This window comes from Vicia villosa, linkage group LG6 (assembly GCF_029867415.1).
Source record: "Vicia villosa cultivar HV-30 ecotype Madison, WI linkage group LG6, Vvil1.0, whole genome shotgun sequence".
Lineage (NCBI taxonomy): Eukaryota > Viridiplantae > Streptophyta > Magnoliopsida > Fabales > Fabaceae > Vicia > Vicia villosa.
Genome location: NC_081185.1, coordinates 118,017,948 through 118,041,101, shown reverse-complemented (window position 1 = coordinate 118,041,101; position 23,154 = coordinate 118,017,948). Strand labels below are relative to the sequence as shown.

The 23,154-nt window shown below is 34.6% G+C and overlaps 3 protein-coding genes across 5 annotated transcripts; 1 reads left to right on the top strand and 2 right to left on the bottom strand.

Moving 5' to 3' along the window:
* The first annotated feature begins 1,447 nt into the window (after positions 1 to 1,447).
* On the top strand, positions 1,448 to 4,172 carry LOC131612192 (acyl-coenzyme A thioesterase 2, chloroplastic-like). 3 transcript variants are annotated; one of them, XM_058884000.1, is made up of 5 exons: positions 1,455 to 2,012; positions 2,139 to 2,316; positions 2,894 to 3,360; positions 3,445 to 3,573; positions 3,670 to 4,172. In XM_058884000.1, exons 1-5 carry the CDS (start codon positions 1,485 to 1,487, stop codon positions 3,829 to 3,831), a joined length of 1,464 nt encoding a protein of 487 aa, XP_058739983.1. In that variant the 5' UTR covers positions 1,455 to 1,484; the 3' UTR covers positions 3,832 to 4,172. The 3 variants fall into 3 exon arrangements, with proteins under 3 accessions (XP_058739981.1, XP_058739983.1, XP_058739982.1); XM_058883999.1 differs by having other exon boundaries at positions 1,462 to 2,012; positions 2,885 to 3,360; XM_058883998.1 differs by having other exon boundaries at positions 1,448 to 2,012; positions 2,894 to 3,573.
* Positions 4,173 to 9,973: 5,801 nt separating this feature from the next.
* Positions 9,974 to 13,157, bottom strand: LOC131614502 (formin-like protein 1; the record flags this gene model as incomplete). The annotated part of the gene is made up of 4 exons (XM_058886075.1): positions 9,974 to 10,974; positions 11,078 to 11,322; positions 11,521 to 11,720; positions 11,968 to 13,157. Coding segments are annotated over 4 exons (2,442 nt in total), but the record flags the coding sequence as incomplete, so codon positions are not given.
* A 5,166-nt stretch (positions 13,158 to 18,323) lies between these two features.
* Positions 18,324 to 21,454, bottom strand: LOC131614501 (formin-like protein 1; the record flags this gene model as incomplete). Its single annotated transcript, XM_058886074.1, has 4 exons — positions 18,324 to 19,274; positions 19,375 to 19,619; positions 19,818 to 20,017; positions 20,265 to 21,454. Coding segments are annotated over 4 exons (2,448 nt in total), but the record flags the coding sequence as incomplete, so codon positions are not given.
* Between the last annotated feature and the right edge of the window lie 1,700 nt (positions 21,455 to 23,154).

Sequence of the window (23,154 nt, the reverse complement as noted above, 5' to 3'; positions counted from 1 at the left end):
ATCTAGTCGAACCTTGGTCAATGATGGTTTGTAGATAGTCGAACGACAGCTCTGACTAAACAAGACCTTTTAGTCAGATTTCTCTCTTTAGATTCTTCAATAATCTCACCTGTTTTAGAGATTATTTACCATTATTTAATAAGTCGAAATCCTAGGGTAACAGGACGTTACAAAGAGTCTTGATCACTCCTGCTAGGTGATGATCCAGATATCTTGCGATGTGAGATCAAATGATTTTTGATGAATTTTGTGCGGCCTGGGAAAATTTTACCAAGACTCCACGGTGGGCGCCAAATGTTCCTGTAAAACATCTTTGGATAGCCTTCCTGAAGCAAATCAGGCAAGACCGCAACTGTTCTAGATTTTCGTAGTTATATGATGCTTGTATTTTTAGTGTGTTGTCCGCTTCTTCCACGAAAGGTTCTCCTTTTATAATCATCCCTCCTTCCTGCATTCATGAGGCAACAACCCTTTAGATACAACATTAAAGAAGTTTTCCTAACACCCGTCGTCAGAATCATGAGGGTGTAACGCATTCCTCCTTAATTTCTGCAACCTCCATGCAACTTTTGGACTACCATAACTGTCTCACCAGCTTGACATTTCGGTCGCCCAACTAGACATGCATCACACTCTATCTGACTTCATTTATCGGTCTGGGCTGGGGCATTTCCCCCTTGCGCCCGACTTCATGTCTCAGTTCCGAGTACGTTCATCCTTCCTAGTGTCCGCCCTCATATCTCGATTTCGAGTAATACTTTTAACATGCACTCCTTACCAGATCTGCAAACCATCTTTAAGAATTTTGGGGTGTACAAGTTTTTTTTGAGAACTTTCTAGAAAATGAAGGAGAAAGAGAGAAGGATTCTGGCGCAAGATATGTATCAAAGGTGTCTGGAAATGCATCTCCAGATCATCCACAACTGTTTAACTAAATAGAGTTTACGGAGATGCATCTCCATACGCATTTTTTAAACATAAAAAAATGCATCTTCAAATTAAATTTTAAAATAAAAAGAATGTCTCTTCAATTTGATCTAAAAAATAGTTAAAATATATGTCATCGGAGATGTATCATCGAATGCTAGAAACATTGTAGATTTTTCATACTGGTGTGGAATAACCTAAAGGGATGGAAAGAGGTTTTCTTTTTTCCTTCCCTAATAGATGTGGTGGTCTGCTCTATCAATGGAGATTGAGTTTTGTGCCACCGTCTAAAAGTATTGTACAACGGATCCTTGATCTAATGTAGGCACGACCCATCCACATCGCTATAAATGAGACTCTCTTTTCCCATATTTCACTCAATAGATTCCTCATGATTTCATCGAAAAAATAATGCTATTAAGTTTTCATAGAAAGAAATATCAACATTATAGTAGTTGGTACCTTAACTAAATTTTACCCATAATAATAACTGTTAGGTTTGCGTGGATGATCTAATAATAACAGAAAACATCACCACGCAACACAACACAACACACATGTTTCTATTTTCTTTATTAAAAAAAACAAAAAAACCAAACAACACTCTACCTCAGCGTTTGTTTCGTTACACTAGAAACCATTCAGAAAACCTAAAGACCAAACCAATGGATTTGAATTCCTCTCCTTCCAGCAACCCCACCTACGCAATCTCCGTCAATGGAACAATCCCTGTTTCTTCCACCTTCGCCGTATCCACTACCCCTTTCGAAACCCCTCTCCCGTCAAACAGTTCCGGTGACCGGAAACACATAGCTTTATGGCCGGGGATGTACCATTCTCCGGTCACCACTGCTCTTTGGGAAGCAAGGACCAAAACCTTCGAGAGACTCCTTGATCCACCAAGAGATGCTCCTCCACAAAGTGAATTGGTGACTAGAACACCTTCGCAGAGTAGAACCGGTATTCTGTACAATTTTTCCTCAGATTTTGTTCTTAGAGAACAGTATAGAGATCCTTGGAATGATGTCAGAATTGGGAAGTTGCTTGAGGATCTTGATGCCTTGGCTGGAACTATTTCTGTTAAGGTAACATTTATTCAAAGTTTCTATTTTTTGAATATTTTTCAGGTTTTTCTATGAGTTTGTTATATGGGTTTTGTTGTTAATTGTTATAGGTTTTTATTGTGTTGTTTTGTGTGTGTTGTGGAACAGCATTGTTCTGATGAAGATAGCACAACAAGGCCACTTATACTTGTTACTGCTTCGGTCGATAAGATTGTTCTAAAGAAGCCAATTACTGTTAACATTGATCTTACAATTGTTGGGTCTGTTATATGGGTTGGACACTCCTCAATGGAAATTCAACTTGAGGTTACTCAATCCAAACAAGGTACATTTCTTTAGTTTATGAATTTCTTGTGTGTGTTTGGTTATGCGGTGAAGAAAATTGATTGGGTGAATTGTTTATGTAAAATTGGTTTGGGCTAAAAGGGAAATGAATGTAAAGTGATTTATGTTGGGATGAATTTCTGCAAAAGTGAGTTGAACAGAAGATTTCAGTATAAAAATCACTTTTAGACTCAAAAGCTACGAATTCTAGCTTCAAGTAGGATCAATTTTACTATAGAGCAATCAAATATATCAAAATCAATTTTACACACTCGGAATCAATTCCGAGTACTCCAAACTTGAAACCAAACATACAGTCTTTTTCTCAAGACCGTGTATGTCATGCTGCACAAACCTTCATAATAGAAGAATTCAATTTTTATTTCCTTAACAATTTCATTAGATTCTCATAGTTTTATCATCTAAAAATTTTATGAAGCACACGACACTGACCATTTACATCAATAATAATCTGAGAAAATTAAAAGAAAAAAAAAATTTGAATGAATCAAGCACGTGTGGATGTCATTTGTCGTGTCTGTTTCGACAACTTATGTGTGTCATTGTAGTTCATGCAGGGGACGATGATTCAGACTCGATAGTACTAACAGCAAACTTCATATTTGTTGCTCGGGACTCAAAAACTGGGAAGGCTGCACCTGTGAATCGGCTTTCACCAGAAACTGCTCGCGAAAAACTCCTTTTTGAACAAGCCGAAGCAAGAAACAATTTGAAAAAAAGGAAAAGAGGGGGAGACAAGAAAGATCTTGAGAATGGGGAAGAAAAGAAACTTAAAGATCTATTGGCTGAGGGAAGAATTTTCTGTGACATGCCAGCTTTAGCCGACCGAGACAGCATTCTTCTAAGGGATACCAGCCTAGAGAATTCCTTATTATGCCAGCCACAGCAAAGGAACATCCATGGTAGAATATTTGGAGGTTTCTTGATGAATCGCGCGTTTGAACTGGCTTTCTCGACTGCTTATGCCTTTGCTGGATTAGTTCCTTACTTCCTAGAAGTTGATCATGTTGATTTCCTCAGACCCGTGAGTACTTTTCTTCATTCTTACGAAAGCGATTCTATATTATATGCACAACTTGCTCAATTTTTTAAATTAACCATTGCGCAGGTTGACGTGGGCGATTTCTTGCGTCTCAAATCCTGCGTTCTGTACACGGAACTTCACGATCCTGATCAGCCACTTATCAATGTTGAAGTTGTTGCTCACGTTACAAGACCCGAGCTACGATCTAGCGAGGTTACTCTATAACTGATCTTTCTTTAGTTTAACAGCTTCACTTGATTTGAAAGCTTTTCTCATTACTTTTTATTCTTGTATATCATATGAACACAGGTATCAAATACTTTCCATTTCTCATTCACCGTCCGTCCAGAGGCAAAGGCTATGAAAAATGGATTCAAACTTCGAAATGTAGTACCAGCAACAGAAGAAGAAGCACGCCGGATATTAGAGCGTATAGACGCTGACAACTTGAATGAATTCTTCAGAACATAAAAAACACAACAGCAGTTACTGGTAAACTAATTAAAATGTGTACTACTAGTTATATTAGCAGAATCTAAAACCAATTTGATCTAATGTAATAATTCTGCTGTCAAGTTATTGAAGGCACAAGTTTGCCTTGTATAACTTACTAGCATTATAGGGATTTGAATTTGATAGAAACACTCTTCTGCTTAGGCAGATTATATATGAACATGATTTTAATGTTTATTCATGTTTTCTATAGTTGTAAACCTTGATCTAGCAGCTTTGTGACCCTAAGAACTGTGTATTTTTAAGAAGCATGAGGAAAACTAAGCATTAAAATATTAAATGAAAGTGATGAAAATCAATCAATTTTGTTCAAAAGATAGTGGGCCCGTTTGTTTTGGATTTTTTTTAAAAATGATTTTTATAGTGTTATCAAATTTTGTGAAAAAAGTTTTTACAAAGAAATTTTTTATAAAAGCTTCAAATGAAAATTTTGTTTGAATAGATATTCTTAAAATGTGATTTTAGGTATTTCATTTATTTATGGGGAAAAAATTTCGATATCAAAATTTCAAAAAATCACTTAATTTTGAAGCTATTTGAAATAGATTTTCATAAAAATCATTTTTGAAATACAATTTTTTGAAAAAATAATGATTTTGACTAAGTTTTGGTCTTCAGTTATGTATGTTTATGTTATAGGATGTCAAATTAAGTGTTTCATTTAAGAAAAAATGAATATAAAAAAACTTGTAATATTTTGAAAAACAGTTTTAGAAAATCTATTTTAAAAAATACAAAGAAAAAATCCATTTTTTTAAAGCTGAAACAAACTGGGCCTGGGCCAGTATCAACGGTGGATATAGTGGATGTCACATTTGTTAGGTTAATATCAATAAATCAAGTACTCCCTCCGTCTCAAAATAAGTGTCTTATTTGAGTTTTGCGTGGTTCTTAAGAAAATGATTAGATTTGTTGATTTTAATGATAAAATTAATGTCATTTACTAAAGTACCCTTATTTATTATAGATAGTGGAGTTGTTGAAAAACGTGAAAGTTAATATATAGGGGTATAGTAGTGGAAAAAAAAATAAATATTGCATTGGTATTTTAAATGGACATTTATTTTGAGACATAGAAAAAGTACAAATGAGACACTTATTATGAGACGGAGGAAGTACTACAGCAGCAGTGTTTTTGGATAATGTTGTTGTAGTCTTAATTAACAGGATAGTTATTTACATGCAGTTTAGTTCACTTCTTTTATTGATCCATTTAGTCCACTAGAAGACACTATGCAATTGAAAAATCTTGATCAAATTTAAACTCACTTGGATTTTAGATGAATAGGTTACTTCAAGTATGCAATTAAAAAAGTCATAATAAGTGTTGTATGAAGTTATTTTTTACTATCTATCGTTATTTATAGAAGTAATTTATATTTAAATCTTTGATCAGTTACTCCTATATTTTTCATGCCCAAAATATATTATTCAGTTTTTACATGGTATTAAAACCTATCCTATATTTGTAATTGGTCTTTTTGGATCGTCCACGCTTTAGACTCATTGAGAACTAAATGTGGAGGGGTGTGTTAAAAATTTCGCCTTCATTATAGTCTGTCGCTAGTCCCTAATTGCGGCATTTAGTTTGTTCTCATTGCAACCTCCAATGTCTATATTGTTGAGTTTTAAGGCGTAGATATAAAATGTATTGTGTTTATAAGTAAGGGTCAATCATCACCGTACAACTCAATTTTATAGAGATGAGTTAGACTCAATTTAAATTCTAAAATGGTATTAGAGCTTATTCTAGATCTTTTGTTGGGTTTTGTGCATCGTTGATGCTGCAGGCTCATTGAAATTTGAGCATTAGGGAGGGTGTTGATTATTCTGCATTCATTGTGGTCTATCGCTAGTCAATAGTCACCTAATTGTGACATTTGGTTTTGCCTTCATTACAGCTTGTTCCTACACTGTGTTGGGTTTGAAGGGGTAGATTTAATCACACATTTCTTAGAGATATGACATGTGTTGTGTTTATAAGTGGATAATTCTACGTTTTTTAAAGAGAATAATAATAATCAACTTGGTTGAAGTCTGCGGGCCTCTTTACTTCTCTTTATTGATCTTTTTTTATTATATTCAGTAAGACACATTCGCGTGACATTTATTAATATGTTACAAGAATGATTGGTTACATTCAACCAATATAAAGTAGAAAGGTTGACATTCTTCCTTAGTAAACTAGAGAGAGCAACAAATACTTCTTCTTTGACATATTCATGTACTCCATATGTTTCTGTTTTCGCTTTCAATGGATAAATCTCAATTTTTTAAAATCAATATCTCAGATAAACCCTATAACAAATATTGAATACTTGATTCTGGAGCCACCGGCCATATTACACACTTACCACACACTTTTCTATTTATTCACTCTGCCCTAGCAATACAAAAATATACACCGCAGATGGTACTCTTATAATTGTAGGTGGTTAAGGAGATATCCAAGGTTATCTATAATCCTTCAAAATGTTCTTCATATTTTTAAATTGTCCACTAACCTAGTTTCAATACAAAAACTCATTGTAGGTCTATCATGTAGTGTTGTTTTTTTATAACAATGTTTCTATTTTCCAAAACAAGAATTCAGAGAGGACAAATAAAAATGTTAAAGAATGGAATGATCTTTATTCCTTATATAACTAGAATATTTCTTCCAAATCTATTTAACAACAACTCCTTTTCTTTAGAACAATTAAAATCAACCGAGAAAATGTCATTTTGTACCTTTGAACATCATTCATTTGGAGTTATAAAATAATTATTTTCTACCAGTTTAAATTTATTCAGATGTGGACTATTTGTTGTGAAGTGTGTCAGCTTACTGTACACAAACGTGACTCTTTTCCAGACACTGATAAAGCGAGTAATTTTTATTTTTTTTTCATTCATATTGTTGAATGCTCTAAATATATCATGTGCTTGTCGATTTATTGATCATTGCACTCGCATTACTTGGGTCTACTCGTTAAAACAAAATTTGAAGTCTGTTTTTTATTTTTCCACTTCTTGATTATAGTTAATAATCAGTTTGGTATGGGTGTTAAGAGAATTAGGCGCGATAACGCAAAAGGTTACTTTAACCACTATTTTAATTCTTTCTTCCAAAAAGAAGGTATGGTTCACGAGTTTGCATGCATGTGTTAAGAATCTCCAACAAATGATTTTTTTTTAGAAATAATGGCCACTTATTAGACCAAAAACGTGTTATGACATTCTAAAATATGGTTCATAAGAAATTTTGAGGCGAGGTTGTCTTAACTAAGTCGTGTCTCGTAAATAGTTTACCATTTATCGTTCTTGTCTCCAAAACTCTTATGGAAGTCATATTTATATTCTATCCTGATGTGTTAACTTCCAGTAATCTCACTACTAAAATATTTGAGTGTATATCACTTTTCCATATCCATAGTGATGATGGTAGAGGAAAACTTGATTCTAGAACATTAAAATGTGTCTTTATAGTATATTTTTTTCCCTAAAAGGGTTACAAATGTTTTCATCTTCCCTCTCATAAATTCTTTGCCTATTGAGATTTTACATTTCATAAATAAGAAGGTTACTTACTTCAAACTCGTCTTTAATGGGAGAATATAAGTAAGGTAGATAAGTCTCTTATACTTTCTGACCTTACCTTCAGACAAAAGTTAAGATTGAAACTAGTGGTGACAAGGTTGAAGCTGATCTTGATATTGTAAAAATGGAAATGTTGAAATACTATAACAATACCTATATCTTTATTTGAGGCATTGTCAAATAGAAAATAGAAATAAGTCATGGACTTGAAGATGAAGACACTAAATAAGAACAATACTTGAGAATTGGTTTATCTATCAAATGAAATGGGAATGCACTATAAAATACAACATTGGTGGATCTCTTGAGAGGTATAAGATAAAATTTGGTGCCAAAGAATTCATCCAAATTTGCGGAGTAGATTACTCGGGAAAATTTGCTCCAGTTACTAAAATGAATACCATATGATGATATTATTGTTAGGAGCTAATTACAATTGAAATTCACATCAATTTGATGTGAAAAATGTCTTCCTTTATGAAGAACTTGAAGAAGAGATCTAAATGGATGTACCTTCTAGATATTGTGAACTTAATACCGCCAACACTATGTGCAAATTAAAAAAGATTGTATATATGTTAAAGCAATCACCGCGAACATGATTTGAAAGATTCATCAAAGTTATGATAGGTTTAAGCTTCAAACAAAGACATTGAGATCATATTATATTTAACAAACATTCTAAGACGGGGAGAGTAACAGTGTTATTGGTGTATATAAATGACATTCTAGTAGCAAGTGATGTGAGAAGAAACATCAACGGTTAGACGTACACTTAGCCAAGAAATTTGAGATTAAGACCTTGAAAAAATTAAAGTATTTTATGGGAAGTAAAATTGTCCACTCTAAGAAAGAAATAGTCTTATCTCAACAAAAATATAGTATTGATCTTTTGCAAGAGACGGGTAACACAACATGTAAGCCTCCAAGTACACCAGTTAATTCAAGTGTAAAGTTAAAAAACGTAGAAGAAAATATTCCTTTTGATAAGGAAATGTATTTAAGATTAGTTGAAAAACTTATATAGGTATCGCATATTAGACATAATGTTGCTTTTATTATAAGTTTAATAAGACAATTTATGCATCAACCAAAAAGAACCATTTACAAGTTGCGCTATAAGAGAACCATTTACAAGTTGCGCTATGAATTGTGCAGTATCTAAAAGTAACTTCTTGGGGAAGAATTTTGTTTGAACAAAATGAAAATGTGGATCTTGAACTATATACCCATGTTCAGGGGCGGATCTATAGCCCAGCCAGCCCGGGCACGCGCTCGGGCTCAACCCCTCCTTTCGTTGTATACTCCTCACCTAATAGTCGATTTTTAGACAATACCAGGGGCAAATTTAATAATTTTTAGACAAAATATAGGGCAAAATTAGTAAAAATAGGGGGCAAAATTTTTAGACAAAATCAAGGGCAAAATTAGTAGAAACAGAGTATAAAATTAGTAAAAATAAAGTGTAAATTTTTTGCCCAGGCTCCCTAAAATTTCTGGCTCCGCCACTGCCCATGTTGTCTATGCAGGGTCAATCTAGATAGAAGATCAACTACAAAATATTATATACTTTATTAAGGCTCTGTTTGGTAAAACTAGCTGGTAGCTGATAGTTGGTAGCTTATAGTTGATAGCTGGTAGTTGATAGCTGGTAGCTGGTAGCTTTTAGCTGATGACTGATAGCTGATAAGCTAATATGAGTGTTTGGTAAATTAGCTGTTTCATTAGCTGATAAATACAAAATGACATAAATGATCATTTTAATTAATAAGGGTAATAATATTTTGTTAAAATAATAAGGGTATAAATGAAAAAAAAAAGTCACAAGCTAAAAGCTACAAGCTCAAAAGCTACTTCAAATAGCTTTTGAAAAAAAAGCTAAAAGCTAGTAAAAAAGCTACAAGCTAAAAGCTAAAATAGCGTTACCAAATAGAGCTTTTTCATTAATGTGAGCTGAAAAGCTAAAAGCTAAAAGCTCTTTTTTGGGTGTTACCAAACAGACTCTAAGTGAGAAACTTGTGACTTGGAATAGAAAAAAATAAAGTGTTGTATCTTGATCTTGTGCTGAAGCAATGTTAAGAGCAGTGGCAAATGGGATATGCGGATTAATGTGACTGAAAATATTCTTATAAGACTTAAAGATGAAACGATCCAATGAGAGTTTATTGTGATAATAAAACTTGATACTCCGAGTAAAAAGAATGAATTCTAGTGATTTTCAATTGGCTCGTGAGAGTATTCCAAGTATCTGGTCATTGGTCAAGGTACCAAATAGCTAGAACAACTTTGTCAGGAAAAAAAAGTTTGAACAGCATTTATAGCAAAGAAAAAAGTAGATTGACCAATTAAAAATGGCGGGTCCCATTTTATCACGGGCTAGCTCAAACAAAAAACCTTGAATTCCGCTTATAAAAAATTTATAAAGAAAAACCTCGAGCCCCTTGCACACATTGAAAAGAAATAAAACAATTGCATCCTTCTAGAAATGAAACATTGTTTCTATTTTATATTTTCTCATTGATAAAGAAATGGAAAAACCAATTATAGAAATTACAAAAACAGCATTGTAATTTGTAAATCACAATTAAAAGCAAAGGTTCTCTCCAATTGAAAACTCTATTTACAAGCTACTAGTACTATAACAACATTATATAATACATATCCTATTCATACTAATTTTCTCTATATATTCTACATAAACAGAAATTATTTAAGCTAAGTTGATGAACTTTCACCATCTGAAGAGTTACTACAATGTTTCCTTTCATGTAATCCAGGAAGAGGTTGTGGAAGCATTGGATTAACCGGAACAGGAAATTTATGAGCCGAACTAACCGTAGTTCGCTCGTTTATCATACCGACTTCTTTGCAGACACGGTCAAGAACCGCTATAAAATCTCTTACAACAAAGAAGATTCTTAACGGATGAGCTTCTTCCTTTGATAAGTTTCCATGAAAGTATTCTGTAACCTCCTTCACGAGGGTCAAAGCAACACTTTCTTGCGCTTGAAGTTTTGTGATTTCCTCCTCAGCCATTCTAACGAAATTGTTCATCGATTCTGTAAATTTACGACTGGTTTCATCCAAACCTGTCTTTTCGATTAATTGCACAATCTCAGCTATGTTTGTAGCTCCTTCGGAAAGTTTAGAGACGTCGCTGCTGAGAAGTTCGGAATCCATAGTAGCGGCCCTTTTTACATTTGATAGCTCTGAACTCAGATTAGAAACAACTTGTAGGCCAAGTCTCCTGCACTTAAGATCTTCGGTCAAAGTAGAGTTTGTAGTCTGGTTAGCAGAAGAGAGACGAGCACCTTCGGTTCTAATAATTTCCTGTACGACAAAATGCAGTAGAGTGGTTTTCCCATCTGCACCTTTGACATCAGCCAATTTGAGAAGTGTATCGAGTTTGTAGGCCTCTGCGTCACCGCGGTTTGTTCCCACGTTCATTCTGTTCCCAGTTTTAAGTACAGCCTCTAGAAGCTTCAAGAACATTCTACAACTTCGCAATTCTTCACAAGCAACCTGAAACAACGAACCAATTAATTTAACCATGAGACTGGATAATACTAGACTTTTATCATCCTCAAAGAAATGAATAAACACAATTGACAGTTTAGGTGAATACCTCTAGAGTTTGAAATGATTTTCTAAGATACTCTATTTCAGATTGAAAGTTGATCATGTAAAGCATTGCTTCAACCCTTTTAAATGCAAAAGGTATATCAAGCATCGCCTTCAAGAAGTTCTCAGCCACATCAAGCTTGGTCGGTGAGTCATCTTTATGCTCCTTCAATTTACGTTCTTCTTCCTTGGTTGGTGCCATTTTTAACAAACTTTCAAGTAGCTCTGCTCCAAGTGTATCACTACTACCTGAGGAAAGGTTAATTTAGTATCATTATCAGTATCCTCGATAAATATATATGAAGGCAATTGCGAGAATTACAGTTAATCACCATACCTTATGAATAAGGACTACAACTTGAATAGATGCCTAATCAATAACTATAAACCAAATGCAAAAACTACGGAAAATCAAAGGCATAACCTAATGCAGGAATGAGAAAATACCATCTAAAAGTGCTTCACACACTTCTTCTATTGTGACATTAAGAGCCTTGAGTAAGATTGCAATATTTTGAGACTTCTTCGGATCGAGTACTCTGTTCTCCTGGTTTGGCAAGGGAAGAACGGAACGTGGAGTAGTATCCTTCGGCTTTTGGTTTGATGTGTTCACTACAAACAATGTCTCAATCATTTCCTCATTCAATCTGCAACCAACCCAATTCAATTTACTTAGTTCAAGAACGCCAATTGCAGCATATACACAAAAGTTGTCAACTTCTCAACAGGTACTATTCACCGGCTTATTTGAGCTTAAGGAAACAACTCATAACATGTTATAATTGCTTAATTTCAAGCAAATATCAAATTATCTAAGATACACCTAAAAGACTAAAAAATTTAATCAACATCAAGATAGGAATAACTATAACTAAGGACAATTAAAAATCTTACTTAAACGACATGGAATTCATCTGATCCCATGCCATTTCGCGATCAGAACTTGTTCTCACTTTGTCCCAATGCAATGGCTTCAATTTAAGTTTCGAACTCTCTTCAATTTCCCCCAAAGACTCATTTGTTGTTTGGTTTTGCAACACGAAAGGCCTCGAAGGAGGTGCTAACACAGGTGGCTTCAAAATCGACCGAGGCTGATCAACAATAGCCGAGGTTGCTGACATTTCCCAATGCCTCCTCTGCCGTGGCAGAGGAGGAGGCGGTGGAGGAGCTATAGGCTTTGGGAGAACCGGTACCTCCCAATGTTTCCTCTGTGGCGCATGCATAGCATAAGAAAATGTTCCCCATTGATTTGGATTGCAGCTAAACCCTCCTCTTTCTGTTTCAGGCGATGAAAGTAGGGCGGGTGACAATGGCAATGATGACAGACCGGGTAGCTTTAACCCGTCGGAGACACTCGACATTCGTGGAGACTGATCAAAACCTTGATGCATCATTGTCATTTCCTCCGGTGAAGAAGGAAGAGAAAAAGCTGAAGATGAAGCACTAGAATGATTGGATAACCTTGGTTGTTGTTCTGGTAAAGAAGCGTTTTCAGTTTTCTCCATGAATCTCTCTTGTAATGACACTGATGATGATGATGATGATGCATGTGCATTTGAGGGTAAAGAAGCATTTTCTTTTTCTCCATCGAAATCTCTCTCTGGTGTTGAACGTGATGAAGAGAATGACGATGAAGAAGAAGGATGATATTGCACATGTTGGTTCTGAATTGGTGTAGTTTCAGGTGATTTTGGTTGTGTTCTCCGGGGACTAGAACTCGCCGGCGGTGAGAGGCTAATCGAATGAGACTGCGCCGGAGAACCGAAAGAAGAGGAAGAACATGAAATTGAACTAGATTCGCCGCCTCTTCCAGCGGCTATGGCGGAGAATGCTCGTCGGGAACCCGAACCTGTGCCGCCTGAGCTTTCTATAACACCAAGAGAGGAGCCTCTCGGCGAGTAAAACTCCTCGTCTTCTTCATCTGAATAAGTGTTGTCACGATGCGGTGGTAATGGAGGTTCCGGCAGTCGCGCTAACGGCGGGAGAGGACGGAGCTCCGGCGACTCAAGTTTTCGAGAAACCGAAGCGCCACCGCGAAGAGGAACGGTGTCAATTTGTCGCGAGTTCACGACTGTACCAAGGTATCAAATACTTTCCATTTCTCATTCACCGTCCGTCCAGAGGCAAAAGCTATGAAAAATGGATTCAAACTTCGAAACGTAGTACCGGCAACAGAAGAAGAAGCACGCCGGATATTAGAGCGTATAGACGCTGATAACTTGAATGAGTTCTTCAGAACATAAAAAACACAACAGCAGTTACTGGTAAACTAATTAAAATGTGTACTACTAGTTATATTAGCAGAATCTAAAAACAATTTGATCTAATGTAATAATTCTGCTGTCAAGTTATTGAAGGCACAAGTTTGCCTTGTATAACTTTTACTAGCATTATAGGGATTTGATAGAAACACTCTTCTGCTTAGGCAGATTATATATGAACATGATTTTAATGTTTATTCATATGTTTTCTAAAGTTGTATACCTTGATCTAGCAGCTTTGTGACCCTAAGAACTGTCTATTTGTAAATAGCATGAGGAAAACTAAGCATTAAAATATTAAATGAAAGTGATGAAAATCAATCAATTTTTTTCAAAAGATAGTATCAACGGTGGATATAGTGGATGTCACATTTGTTAGGTTAATATCAATAAATCAAGTACTACAAAAGTGTTTTTGGATAATGTTGTTGTAGTCTTAACAGGATAGTTAATTACATGCAGTTTAGTTCACTTCTTTTATTGATCCAGTTAGTCCACTAGAAGACACTATGCAATTGAAAAATCTTGATCAAATTTAAACTCACTAAGATTGAAAAATCTTGATCAAATTTAAACTCACTAAGATTGAAAAATCTTGATCAAATTTAAACTCACTTGGATTTTAGATGAATAGGTTACTTCAAGTATGCAATTAAAAAAGTCATAATAAGTGTTGTATGAAGTTATTTTTTACTATCTATCGTTATTTATAGAAGTAATTATATTTAAATCTTTGATCAGTTACTCCTATATTTTTCATGCCCAAAATATATTATTCAGTTTTCACATGGTATTAAAACCTATCCTATATTTATTATTGGTCTTTTTGGATCGTCCACGCTTTAGACTCATTGAGAACTAAATGTGGAGGGGTGTGTTAAAAATTTCGCCTTCATTATAGTCTGTCCCTAGTCCCTAATTGCGGCATTCAGTTTGTTCTCCTTGCAACCTCCAATGTCTATATTGTTGAGTTTTAAGGCGTAAATATAATAACCACATTACTTAGAGATATAAAATGTATTGTGTTTATAAGTAAGGGACAACCATCACCGTACAACTCAACTTTATAGGGATGAGTTAGACTTAATTCAAATTCTAAAATGGTATTAGAGCTTATTCTAAATCTTTTGTTGGGTTTTGTGCATCGTTGATGCTGCAGGCTCATTGAAATTCGAGCATTAGGGAGGGTGTTGGATATTCTGCATTCATTGTGGTCTATCGCTAGTCAATAGTCACCTAATTGTGACATTTGGTTTGCCTTCATTAAAGTTTCCACCTACATTGTGTTGGGTTTGAAGGGGTAGATTTAATCACACATTTCTTAGAGATATGACATGTGTTGTGTTTATAAGTGGATAATTCTACGATATTCTTCATTTTTTTAAAGAAAATAATAATAATCAACTTGGTTGAAGTCTGCGGGCCTCTTTACTTCTCTTTATTGGTCTTTTTTTATTATATTCAGTAAGACACATCCGCGTGGCGTTTATTAATATGTTAGAAGAATGATTGGTTACATTCAACCAATATGAAGTAGAAAGGTTGACATTCTTCCTTAGTAAACTAGAGAAAGCAACAATACTTCTTCTTTGACATATTCATGTACTCCGTATGTTTGTGTTTCCGCTTTCAATGTGTAAATCTCATTTTTTTTTAAATCAATATCTCAGATGAACCCTATAACAAATATTGAATACTTGATTCTGGAGCCATTGGCCATATTACACACTTACCACACACTTTTCTATTTATTCACTTTGTCCTAGCAATACAAAAATATACACCGCAGATGGTACTCTTATAATTGTAGGTGGTCAAGGAGATATCCAAATAAGGTCATCTACAATCCTTCAAACTGTTCTTCATATTTTTAAATTATCCACTAGCCTAATTTCAATACAAAAACTCATTGTAGGTCTATCATGTAGTGTTGTTTTTTTATAACAATGTTTCTATTTTCCAAAACAAGAATTCAGATAGGACAAATAAAAATGTTAAAGAATGGAATGATCTTTATTACTTTATTACTTTATTATTTTATTACTTATATAACTATAATATTTCTTCCAAATCTATTTAACAACAACTCCTTTTCTTTAGAACAATTAAAATCAACCGAGAAAATGTCATTTTGTACCCTTGATCATCATTCATTTAGAGTTATAAAATAATTATTTTCTACCAGTTTAAATTTATTCAGATGTGAATTATTTGTTGCGAGGTGTGTTAGCTTACTGTACACAAACGTGTCTCTTTTCTAGACACTAATAAAACGAGTACTTTTTATTTATTTTTTTCATTCATATTGTGGAATGCTCTAAATATATCATGTGCTTGTTGATTTATGATATTTATTGATCATTGCACTCGCAATACTTGGGTCTATTCGTTAAAACAAAATTTGAAGTCTGTTTTTTATTTTTTCACTTTTTCATTATGGTTAATAATCAGTTTGGTGTGAGTGTTAAGAGAATTAGACGCGATAACACTAAAAATTACTTTAACCACTATTTTAATTCTTTCTTCCAAAAAGAAGGTATGGTTCACGAGTTTGCATGCATGTGTTAAGAATCTCCAACAAATTACTTTTTTTTAGAAATAATAGGCACTTATTAGACCAAAAACGTGTTAAGACATTCTAAAATATGGTTCTTAAGAAATTTTGAGGCGAGGTTGTCTTAACTGAGTCGTGTCTCGTAAATAGTTTACCATTTATCGTCCTTGCCTCCAAAACTCTTATGGAAGTCATATTTATATTCTATCCTGATGTGTTCACTTCCACTAATTTCACTACTAAAATATTTGAGTGTATATCACTTTTCCATATCCATAGTGATGATGGTAGAGGAAAACTTGATTCTAGAACATTAAAATGTGTCTTTATGGTATATTTTTTCCCCTAGAAGGGTTACAAATGTTATCATCTTCTCTCTTATAAATTCTTTGCCTATTGAAATTTTACATTTCATAAATAAGAAGGTTACTAACTTCAAACTCGTCTTTAATAGGAGAATATAAGTAAGATAGATAAGTCTCTTATACTTTCTGATCTTACCTTCAGACAAAAGTTAAGATTGAAATTAGTGGTGACAAGGTTGAAACTGATATTGATATTGTAAAAATGGAAATGTTGAAATACTATAACAATACCTATATCTTTATCTTATACTTTCTGATCTTACCTTCAGACAAAAGTTAAGATTGAAATTAGTGGTGACAAGGTTGAAACCGATATTGATATTGTAAAAATGGAAATGTTGAAATACTATAACAATACCTATATCTTTATTTGAGGCATTGCCAAATAGAAAATGGAAATAAGTCATGGACTTATGGACTTGAAGATGAAGACACTAAATAAGAACAATACTTGAGAATTGGTTTATTTATGAAATGAAATGGGAATACACTATAAAATACAACGTTGGTGGATATATTGAGAGATATAAGACAAAATTTGGTGCCAAAGAATTCATCCAAACTTGCGGAGTAGATTACTCAAGAAAATTTGCTCCGGTTGCTAAAATGAGTCATATGATGATATTATTGTTAGCAGCTAATTACAATTGAAATTCGCATCAATTTGATGTGAAAAATGTCTTCCTTTATGAAGAACTTGAAGAAGAGATCTAAATAGATGTACCTTCTAGATATCGTGAACTTAATACCGCCAACACTATGTGCAAATTAAAAAAGATTGTATATATGTTAAAGCAATCACCGCGAACATGATTTGAAAGATTCATCAAAGTTATGGTAGGTTTAAGTTTCAAACAAAGACATTGAGATCATATTATATTTAACAAACATTCTTAGAAAGGGAGAGTAACAGTGTTATTGATGTATATAAATGACATTCTAGTAGCAAGTGATGTGAGAAGAAACAACGGTTAGACGTACACTTAGCCAAGAAATTTGAGATTAAGACCTTGAAAAAATTAAAGTATTTTATGGGAAGTAAAATTGTCCACTCTAAGAAAGAAATATTCTTATCTGAACAAAAATATAGTATTGATCTTTTGCAAGAGACGGGTAACACAACATGTAAGCCTCCAAATACACCCGTTAATTCAAGTGTAAAGTTAAAAAACGTAGAAGAAAATATTCCTTTTAATAAGGAAATGTATTTAAGATTAGTTGAAAAACTTATATAGGTATCGCATATTAGACATTATGTTGCTTTTATTATAAGTTTAGTAAGACAATTTATGCATCAACCAAAAAGAACCATTTACAAGTTGCGCTATAAGAGAACCATTTACAAGTTGCGCTATGAATTGTGCAGTATCTAAAAGTAACTTCTCGGGGAAGAATTTTGTTTGAACAAAATGAAAATGTGGATCTTGAACTATATACCCATGTTGTCTATGCAGGGTCAATCTAGATAGAAGATCAACTATAAAATACTATACTTTATTAAGTGAGAATCTTGTGACTTGGAATAGAAAAAAATAAAGTGTTGTATCTTGATCTTGTGCTGAAGCAATGTTAAGAGCAGTGGCAAATGGGATATGCGGATTAATGTGACTGAAAATATTCTTATAAGACTTATAGATGAAATGATCCAATGAGATTTTATTGTGATAATAAAACTTGATACTCCGAGTAAAAAGAATGAATTCTAGTGACTTTCAATTGGCTCGTGAGAGTATTCCAAGTCTCTGGTCATTGGTCAAGGTACCAAATAGCTAGAACAACTTTGTCAGAAAAAAAAAAGTTTGAACAGCATTTATAGCAAAGAAAAAAGTTGATTGACCAATTAAAAATGGCGGGTCCCATTTTATCACGGACTAGCTCAAACAAAAAACCTAGAATTCCTCTTATAAAAAATTTATAAAGAAAAACCTCGAGCCCCTTGCACACATTGAAAAGAAATAAAACAATTGCATCCCCCTAGAAATGAAACATTGTTCCTTTTTTCTATTTTGTCACTGATAGAGAAATGGCAAAACCAATCACAGAAAATACAAAAACAGCATTGTAATTTGTAAATCCCAATTAAAAGCAAAGGTTCTCTCCAATTGAAAAGCTTTATTTACAAGCTACTACTATAACAACATTATATAATACATATTCTATTCATACTAATGTTCTCTATATATTCTACATAAACAGAAATGATTTAAGCTAAGGTGATGATGTACTTTCATCATCTGAAGAGCTACTACTACAATGTTTCCTGTCGTGTAATCCAGGAAGAGGTTGTGGAAGCATTGGATTAACCGGAACGGGAAATTTATGAGCCGAACTAACCGTAGTTCGCTCGTTTATCATTCCGACTTCTTTGCAGACACGGTCAAGAACCGCTATAAAATCTCTTACAACCAAGAAGATTCTGAATGGATGAGCTTCTTCCTTTGATAAGTTCCCATGGAAATATTCTGTAACCTCCTTCACAAGGGTCAAAGCAACACTTTCTTGTGCTTGAATTTTCATGATTTCATCCTCAGCCATTTTAACAAAATTGTTCATCGATTCTGTAAATTTTTTATTGGTTTCATCCAATCCCGCATTTTCGATTAATTTCACGATCTCAGCTATGTTTGTAGCTCCTTTGGAAAGTTTAGAGACATCGCTGCTGAGAACTTCAGAATCCATAGTAGCAGCCCTTTTCACATTTGATAGCTCAGAACTCAGATTAGAAACAACTTGTAGGCCAAGTCTCCTGCACTTAACATCTTCGGTCAAAGTAGGGTTTGCAGTTTGATTGGTAGAAGAGAGACGAGCGCCTTCAGTTCTGATAATTTCTTGTACGACAAAATGCAGTAGAGTGGTTTTCCCATCCGCGCCTTTGACATCAGCCAACTTGAGAAGTGTATCGAGTTTGTAGGCCTCTGCATCACCACGATTTGTTCCCACATTCATTCGGTTCCCAGTTTTAAGTACAGCCTCTAGAAGCTTCAAGAACATTCTACAATGTCGCAACTCTTCACAGGCAACCTGAAAAAAAGAACCAATTTAATACATGGGATTGGACAATACTAGAGTCTATTCATCCTCAATCAAATGAGTAAACACAATAGATAGTTTGAGTAAATACCTCTAGAGTTTGAAATGATTTTCTAAGATACTCTATTTCAGATTGAAAGTTGATCATGTAAAGCATTGCTTCAACCCTTTTAAATGCAAAAGGTATATCAAGCATCGCCTTCAAGAAGTTCTCAGCCACATCAAGCTTGGTCGGTGAGTCATCTTTATGCTCCTTCAATTTACGTTCTTCTTCCTTGGTTGGTGCCATTTTTAACAAACTTTCAAGTAGCTCTGCTCCAAGTGTATCACTACTACCTGAGGAAAGGTTAATTTAGTATCATTATCAGTATCCTCGATAAATATATATGAAGGCAATTGCGAGAATTACAGTTAATCACCATACCTTATGAATAAGGACTACAACTTGAATAGATGCCTAATCAATAACTATAAACCAAATGCAAAAACTACGGAAAATCAAAGGCATAACCTAATGCAGGAATGAGAAAATACCATCTAAAAGTGCTTCACACACTTCTTCTATTGTGACATTAAGAGCCTTGAGTAAGATTGCAATATTTTGAGACTTCTTCGGATCGAGTACTCTGTTCTCCTGGTTTGGCAAGGGAAGAACGGAACGTGGAGTAGTATCCTTCGGCTTTTGGTTTGATGTGTTCACTACAAACAATGTCTCAATCATTTCCTCATTCAATCTGCAACCAACCCAATTCAATTTACTTAGTTCAAGAACGCCAATTGCAGCATATACACAAAAGTTGTCAACTTCTCAACAGGTACTATTCACCGGCTTATTTGAGCTTAAGGAAACAACTCATAACATGTTATAATTGCTTAATTTCAAGCAAATATCAAATTATCTAAGATACACCTAAAAGACTAAAAAATTTAATCAACATCAAGATAGGAATAACTATAACTAAGGACAATTAAAAATCTTACTTAAACGACATGGAATTCATCTGATCCCATGCCATTTCGCGATCAGAACTTGTTCTCACTTTGTCCCAATGCAATGGCTTCAATTTAAGTTTCGAACTCTCTTCAATTTCCCCCAAAGACTCATTTGTTGTTTGGTTTTGCAACACGAAAGGCCTCGAAGGAGGTGCTAACACAGGTGGCTTCAAAATCGACCGAGGCTGATCAACAATAGCCGAGGTTGCTGACATTTCCCAATGCCTCCTCTGCCGTGGCAGAGGAGGAGGCGGTGGAGGAGCTATAGGCTTTGGGAGAACCGGTACCTCCCAATGTTTCCTCTGTGGCGCATGCATAGCATAAGAAAATGTTCCCCATTGATTTGGATTGCAGCTAAACCCTCCTCTTTCTGTTTCAGGCGATGAAAGTAGGGCGGGTGACAATGGCAATGATGACAGACCGGGTAGCTTTAACCCGTCGGAGACACTCGACATTCGTGGAGACTGATCAAAACCTTGATGCATCATTGTCATTTCCTCCGGTGAAGAAGGAAGAGAAAAAGCTGAAGATGAAGCACTAGAATGATTGGATAACCTTGGTTGTTGTTCTGGTAAAGAAGCGTTTTCAGTTTTCTCCATGAATCTCTCTTGTAATGACACTGATGATGATGATGATGATGCATGTGCATTTGAGGGTAAAGAAGCATTTTCTTTTTCTCCATCGAAATCTCTCTCTGGTGTTGAACGTGATGAAGAGAATGACGATGAAGAAGAAGGATGATATTGCACATGTTGGTTCTGAATTGGTGTAGTTTCAGGTGATTTTGGTTGTGTTCTCCGGGGACTAGAACTCGCCGGCGGTGAGAGGCTAATCGAATGAGACTGCGCCGGAGAACCGAAAGAAGAGGAAGAACATGAAATTGAACTAGATTCGCCGCCTCTTCCAGCGGCTATGGCGGAGAATGCTCGTCGGGAACCCGAACCTGTGCCGCCTGAGCTTTCTATAACACCAAGAGAGGAGCCTCTCGGCGAGTAAAACTCCTCGTCTTCTTCATCTGAATAAGTGTTGTCACGATGCGGTGGTAATGGAGGTTCCGGCAGTCGCGCTAACGGCGGGAGAGGACGGAGCTCCGGCGACTCAAGTTTTCGAGAAACCGAAGCGCCACCGCGAAGAGGAACGGTGTCAATTTGTCGCGAGTTCACGACTGTACCAAGGTATCAAATACTTTCCATTTCTCATTCACCGTCCGTCCAGAGGCAAAAGCTATGAAAAATGGATTCAAACTTCGAAACGTAGTACCGGCAACAGAAGAAGAAGCACGCCGGATATTAGAGCGTATAGACGCTGATAACTTGAATGAGTTCTTCAGAACATAAAAAACACAACAGCAGTTACTGGTAAACTAATTAAAATGTGTACTACTAGTTATATTAGCAGAATCTAAAAACAATTTGATCTAATGTAATAATTCTGCTGTCAAGTTATTGAAGGCACAAGTTTGCCTTGTATAACTTTTACTAGCATTATAGGGATTTGATAGAAACACTCTTCTGCTTAGGCAGATTATATATGAACATGATTTTAATGTTTATTCATATGTTTTCTAAAGTTGTATACCTTGATCTAGCAGCTTTGTGACCCTAAGAACTGTCTATTTGTAAATAGCATGAGGAAAACTAAGCATTAAAATATTAAATGAAAGTGATGAAAATCAATCAATTTTTTTCAAAAGATAGTATCAACGGTGGATATAGTGGATGTCACATTTGTTAGGTTAATATCAATAAATCAAGTACTACAAAAGTGTTTTTGGATAATGTTGTTGTAGTCTTAACAGGATAGTTAATTACATGCAGTTTAGTTCACTTCTTTTATTGATCCAGTTAGTCCACTAGAAGACACTATGCAATTGAAAAATCTTGATCAAATTTAAACTCACTAAGATTGAAAAATCTTGATCAAATTTAAACTCACTAAGATTGAAAAATCTTGATCAAATTTAAACTCACTTGGATTTTAGATGAATAGGTTACTTCAAGTATGCAATTAAAAAAGTCATAATAAGTGTTGTATGAAGTTATTTTTTACTATCTATCGTTATTTATAGAAGTAATTATATTTAAATCTTTGATCAGTTACTCCTATATTTTTCATGCCCAAAATATATTATTCAGTTTTCACATGGTATTAAAACCTATCCTATATTTATTATTGGTCTTTTTGGATCGTCCACGCTTTAGACTCATTGAGAACTAAATGTGGAGGGGTGTGTTAAAAATTTCGCCTTCATTATAGTCTGTCCCTAGTCCCTAATTGCGGCATTCAGTTTGTTCTCCTTGCAACCTCCAATGTCTATATTGTTGAGTTTTAAGGCGTAAATATAATAACCACATTACTTAGAGATATAAAATGTATTGTGTTTATAAGTAAGGGACAACCATCACCGTACAACTCAACTTTATAGGGATGAGTTAGACTTAATTCAAATTCTAAAATGGTATTAGAGCTTATTCTAAATCTTTTGTTGGGTTTTGTGCATCGTTGATGCTGCAGGCTCATTGAAATTCGAGCATTAGGGAGGGTGTTGGATATTCTGCATTCATTGTGGTCTATCGCTAGTCAATAGTCACCTAATTGTGACATTTGGTTTGCCTTCATTAAAGTTTCCACCTACATTGTGTTGGGTTTGAAGGGGTAGATTTAATCACACATTTCTTAGAGATATGACATGTGTTGTGTTTATAAGTGGATAATTCTACAATATCGTTTTTTCGTTTTTTAAAGGAAATAATAATAATCAACTTGGTTGAAGTCTGCGGGCTTCTTTACTTCTCTTTATTGGTCTTTTTTATTATATTCAGTAAGACACATTCGCGTGACATTTATTAATATGTTAGAAGAATGATTGGTTACATTC

Bases quoted from the DNA above. Each gene is read 5' to 3' on its own strand.
- LOC131612192 (XM_058883998.1), top strand. From the start codon at position 1,485: ATGTTTCTATTTTCTTTATTAAAAAAAACAAAAAAACCAAACAACACT. The intron at 2,013-2,138 runs GTAACATTTATT...GTTGTGGAACAG, and splicing joins CTGGAACTATTTCTGTTAAG to CATTGTTCTGATGAAGATAG. The intron at 3,574-3,669 runs GTTACTCTATAA...ATATGAACACAG, and splicing joins CCGAGCTACGATCTAGCGAG to GTATCAAATACTTTCCATTT.